This window comes from Macadamia integrifolia, chromosome 5 (genome assembly GCF_013358625.1).
Source record: "Macadamia integrifolia cultivar HAES 741 chromosome 5, SCU_Mint_v3, whole genome shotgun sequence".
In the NCBI taxonomy this organism is placed as follows: domain Eukaryota; kingdom Viridiplantae; phylum Streptophyta; class Magnoliopsida; order Proteales; family Proteaceae; genus Macadamia; species Macadamia integrifolia.
In genome coordinates, this window is record NC_056561.1 from 18561890 (window position 1) to 18567112 (window position 5223).

The 5223-nt window shown below is 39.0% G+C and overlaps 2 protein-coding genes across 3 annotated transcripts; one reads left to right on the top strand and one right to left on the bottom strand.

Moving 5' to 3' along the window:
* The first annotated feature begins 509 nt into the window (after positions 1 to 509).
* Positions 510 to 3411, top strand: LOC122078890. 2 transcript variants are annotated; one of them, XM_042645082.1, is made up of 4 exons: positions 510 to 788; positions 967 to 1123; positions 1379 to 1507; positions 2912 to 3411. In XM_042645082.1, exons 1-4 carry the CDS (start codon positions 637 to 639, stop codon positions 2933 to 2935), a joined length of 462 nt encoding a protein of 153 aa, XP_042501016.1. In that variant the 5' UTR covers positions 510 to 636; the 3' UTR covers positions 2936 to 3411. The 2 variants fall into 2 exon arrangements, with proteins under 2 accessions (XP_042501016.1, XP_042501015.1); XM_042645081.1 differs by having other exon boundaries at positions 515 to 788; positions 2905 to 3411.
* A 305-nt stretch (positions 3412 to 3716) lies between these two features.
* On the bottom strand, positions 3717 to 4381 carry LOC122077933 (anther-specific proline-rich protein APG; the record flags this gene model as incomplete). The annotated part of the gene is made up of 2 exons (XM_042643818.1): positions 3717 to 3812; positions 4073 to 4381. Coding segments are annotated over 2 exons (405 nt in total), but the record flags the coding sequence as incomplete, so codon positions are not given.
* Positions 4382 to 5223: the final 842 nt, after the last annotated feature.

Sequence of the window (5223 nt, forward strand, 5' to 3'; positions counted from 1 at the left end):
CACAAGAATCATCCAATGGAGATGAAATAGTCTAAATGGAGTCTAACTTTAGATATCTAGAACAAACCTAGTTAACCCAAATGTTTTTCTTTCTAGAAACAATATTCTATATAAACTTATAATCCCAGTAACTTTAGATTCCTTAACCCTATAGAGAGTTAAGCCTCCCTCATTTTTTGGGAGATAGACTTTAATTCAACTCAAAGGGTGAAGAAATTTGGGATTATCACTACCCTTCCAAAGAAAAGATGATATAAGATCCTCAATATTTGAAGAAATAGAGACATGAAGACAAAAAACCCAAACCAGTAAATATAGGTGTTTTGCATAACTAATCTAATGATATTGGATTATATGTCTTGAAACTTATAATGGCCAAATGGGCTGGTCATATATAAACTTTTATGTTGAATGTTATATTTGTTTTCAACATTAAGTGCAACATGCAACTATTGAGGTTATAATTCATCAATTAATATGATAGTATTGCCAGGGCTTTAGGCCTAGGCAGGCCCTTTTAATTTTTGGGGCTCAGCCAATCTCATTTCAGGCCTAAAGCCAAATGCGAATTTGGGCCAGCCCCGTCCATGACCAAAGTCACCCTCTTTCCCTCTCTCCCTCAACTCCCCAACCGAAATGGCTCCTACACTCTGCAACTCTAATGTCATTCCCGCCTTTTCGTCTCTCCGTACAGTCCAGAAGGCTGTTCATGCTCCACCCCCAACCTTCTTCTTCTCCTTTAGAGTCACACCCTCTTTTGCACCAATAAACACTATCGGATTCACCAGGTCTCCATCCCCAGGGCCCCTTTCTCTCTCTCTCTCTCTCTCTCTCTCTCTCTAGGGTTTTTTTTTTTTTTTTTTTTCTTTTGATTCTGTATCTCTCTTTCTCTGCTCTTTACGAAACTGTCTATTCTATTCCGTTCTCATTCTGAAGGGTTACGCTTTGATTGGCATTATTTTGCAGTTTGCGAATATCTCATAGAGCAGCGGCGACACCTAAGTTGCGAGCCTTAAAGGATGATGATGTCTTTCAAGTTGAAGTGTCTCCGAATGAAGAATCAGAAACTTCTTCAACCCCTCCTTCATCTCAAGACAAATATGCAGCTAATGAATCTCTCAACGTATTTCATCTCATATACTCCTCGTTGTCTTCTATATCTTCTTAAACAATCAAGTCTGGTTTCTGGGTTTTTCTGTATCTGCGGTGATTCCTATTTTCTTAATATCGAAATTCTAGACTTGGGTTCTTCTCGTTGCCAGCATCTAAATCCATAATATTGTTCTTTTGAGTGTTGAAAGCATTTTTTGCTTTGTGTTTGGATCTTATGGTAATCTTTTTATTCTGAATCCAATCCCCTTTTGTCGCCACTGTACAGGAAGTAACTATTGATCTAAAGCTTCCTAGGAGAAGTTTGCTGGTACACTTCACTTGCGACGCATGTGGTGAAAGAACACAGCGCCTCATAAATCGATTGGCCTATGAACGGGGGACTGTTTTTGTTCAGGTACTTGTTCTTCTTCTAGTAGTTATGATGGCTTTGTTGTGCTGCATTAGTCTTTCTTGATGTCTGCTCGGCTAGTAGCTCTTATTTGACTCAATATTTCTTCACATGACATTCCTACTCTTTATAGATCCTATGCAAGTATAACATATTATTAGATTCCTATCTTTTCAAGGAGGATGTCAACCTTAATGAAAATACTCTGCGAATTGGAAGCAAACATTTGTTTCAATTTCTCACTTCAATTATCAGAATAAGTGTTCTTTTTGTTGATAATTGACTTAGTGGTATACAAATCTTCAACATGTGTCTTCAGGTTTGTAATTTGGATTCTGATGTTGGATTAACTTACAATTAGACAGCTAATTTCTTTCGGTCTGTCCAAATGTAGCTTTACAACAAGAAATGCTTTTATCATGGCCTTCTTTAAAAGAGGGCTTCGACAAAACTTGTCCAAAAGGACCTAAAAAACAGAGTTTGACATTAAATGTTGATCATGATAACGCCTATAATGCAGGCATATGAACTTAAAAATTGTTTATATTTGTACAGTAGGTTTAAGAGTCCAATCCATGTTACTGAGTATGGAACATACATTGGCAGTGTTCAACCTCATTGAAATTTAAGTAATATCTGATGATCAACATAGCTTCTAAGCAATTTTGTCTCGTAGCCGTGTTTTACAATTTCCATTGCTTATTTAGTTCTATAGGCAATAGATCACTATTGATGAAAAAGTGTGTAAGAATAGGAGGGAGAGCTTAACCATTTTATCTAGTCCCCCCCCCACCCTTTTTTTTCTATATATATAATTTAACCTTCTTTTTGTGAAAAAAGGTAATATCCTATGTTTGTATCCTTCTCTTTAGCTGGTGCTATATCCTTGGACAACCAGAAAAACTTGGGATAATACTAATCCTTTTATTTAATCTCAGTGAATCTATGAAGAGGGATCCAGTTGAGAATCCCTTAAACCAACAATAATTGATCGAGCTCATTCCATAACCCCTGTTCCAATGCCACTGTTGAACAAACTAGTGTCTAAAGGTGGGAATGTAGGAGGCACAATACAGCTGTGCTGCTGGAGAACACGATCTAATTTTGCCTCGGTCTCCTAGGCAGGGTGCCTTGGTTGCCTTTTGGTGTCACCTTGGGTCTAGACCCCCTCTAACGCTTGGGTCACCTAGATGCCATGGCAACTATGCTACAAATTTACCAGTGTCAACTGTTACAGCCACACCAATCTACATTTATATGTTGGATTTTCTTGCACTGGCCACTGAGAAAGCTCCACAATTACGTATTCTACTTGTCTCTCATGTTTGCAAAGAGTTTATGATATTCCACATCAATATTATAAAAACAAATTTGGATCATTCTGTTGACAGTGTTTGAATCAGTGTGCAGGGTGTCTTCAGCACCACAAATTAGTTGACAACCTCGGCCTTGTGGTTGAGTATGATTTGGGGGAGGATATGGAGAAAGATGTGAATGCAGATCAATTGCGACACTGAAAATATTTTCAGCATATTATATGTGATTTATAATGGTTTATTCCGCTGGAAGTTTCCACTATTCAGCGATGGTTTGTACGGCTGAAAATGGTCAGTGAATATGGCTTTTGATGTGGCTGATATGGTTCAGATTGGCAAGTCCCCCAGTCAGCCAATTTAGAATGAAAACTAAATTTCCACTCAACCAGCCATGCTTCTCCACTCAAGCTTCAGCTGGGAGCACTTTGAAGAGTTAACTGTATGTACAATGTGCCCCAGCCCCTGGTGAGAGTTAAGATTGTTCAGATTTGAATTTTTGGATGTATAGTACTGCTTGTGAGTGATATATTAGATTGCACTGCTTTCCAATATTACTAATTCATTAGAATGAACAAAAGAACATTCCTTAATCAACAGTATCATGCTGTAATGGCTTCTCATGTTTTCTGCATTCAATGCAAGAATGGTGGTTAGCATTTCAAAATTGCAGTAATACTGTTAGATCATTTCCAAGGTTGATTTGTTGAGGGCACGCCTTTGGCTTTACTTGAACCAATAAACTATGATTAAGTTGACTCTGCATATGAAAATTATATATATATATATATATATAAATTTCCTTAAATATGAACATTTGCAGCTTTTTTCTCATCTGTTGTAAATAGAAATAAGCATATCTTAGTGTAAAAATAATAATAATAATAATAAATTAATGAAATTTAACCCATAACAGCCAGTGCAACAGGAATAGCTAGTCCAAGCATCATGAACCTTCCAAACAGTCCTTCCTTCTGATAGACCGCAATTCCTCTGCTCTGCAATTGAAAAAGAGAAAAAAAGGGTCGGTCCACAGATAGAATATGGGGCAACTTGCAGCGAAATAGAATAAATGGTTGTTTGGGATTGTTTCCTGCAAGCTTTCCTAATCTTTCACGTGTTGATAGAAGCAGAGATCTCCATTATCAGGATTATACAAAGCATTTCCAGAGAGCATCCTCAAACCATGCATAGTTGTCAAGAATTGTGGAAAATAATGCTGCAGTTACTGTAAGATAAAAGCTTTAGCTGGTCATACCACATCTAAAATTGGTGGTGGTTGAGGTGCAAAATGACCCTCTGGGCTTGGAACCGGCGCTGGTGCATTATAGTATTTCTCATTATTCTTGCTCTCTGAAGGAGCGGGTGCTGGTGGCTGCTGCACTTGTATAGGTACTGGTGGTGGTGAGACTGGTTCCTGTGCCACAGGTGGGGGTGGTGCTGATGGCTTTTTGGCTGGTGCTGGTGCTGGTGCTGGTGACTGCTTCACTTTAGGTGGTGGTAATGCCGGTGCTACAGGTGCAGGTGCAGGTGGAGGTGGAGATTGAGGTGGAGGTGGTGGTGATGGTGGTGGTGGTGGTGGTGATGGTGGAGGTGGTGGTGGTGGTGATGGTGGTGGTGGCAGGGGTGGTGGTTTTGAAGGAGCTAAGGGAGGTGGACTTTGTGAAGGTGGTGAAGTTCGTGGAGGTGGACTACTTGACTTTGAAGGTGGTTTCAATTTAGGAGTGGCAATAGGAGAGATGGCAGTTGGGGGCGGCTTTGGTGCAGCAGGTGGAGGTTTCAAAGTTGCGTTTGCCGGAGTTTGCGCATGGGAGTTGCTGATCTGAAGACAAAGGCAGGCTAAAATGCAAGCCCAATGCCAGGAACCCATTTTTTTTGGCAGGTGGAAATGGAGAGGCATCAATAGCATTGATAACAATGCAAGGGAAGAGGGATTTTGGAAATATAAACGCTTGGTCAACTTGGAGGGAGAGGTGTAGCCTTCATATGATTGGACATCCTTACTAACATTCGGGAAAACCATTTTGTCAATGGGAAGGGTCTTCAGAAAAAAATAGAGTTAAAAAAATAAAATAAAAATATCTGTTACTATCATAAGGTTGTGAATACGAAACTAAGAGCAACCTAGTGCACGTGGCTCTCACTATTGCAGAGTCCAGAGGGGTAAATGTACGTAGCCTTATCTTTTACTTTGTAGAAGAAATGTCCTAGTTTTCAACTTGCGATCAACATGTTGCAATTGTACAATTTAACCGTTGTGCCACAGGTTACTTTCATTAGCGCTTTTTGTATTTCGGTAGGACCAATATTGTAATCGATTAAGACGTGTATTCTACTATTCCTGATTAGATTAAGACCCTTATTTTCAATTTATTTTATTTTATTTTATTTTATTATTTTTTTTTTTTT

Coding starts and splice junctions, on each gene's coding strand:
- LOC122078890 (XM_042645081.1), top strand. CDS start 637: ATGGCTCCTACACTCTGCAACTCTAATGTCATTCCCGCCTTTTCGTCT. Junction 789..966: donor AACACTATCGGATTCACCAG/GTCTCCATCCCC, acceptor ATTATTTTGCAG/TTTGCGAATATCTCATAGAG. Junction 1,124..1,378: donor CAGCTAATGAATCTCTCAAC/GTATTTCATCTC, acceptor GCCACTGTACAG/GAAGTAACTATTGATCTAAA.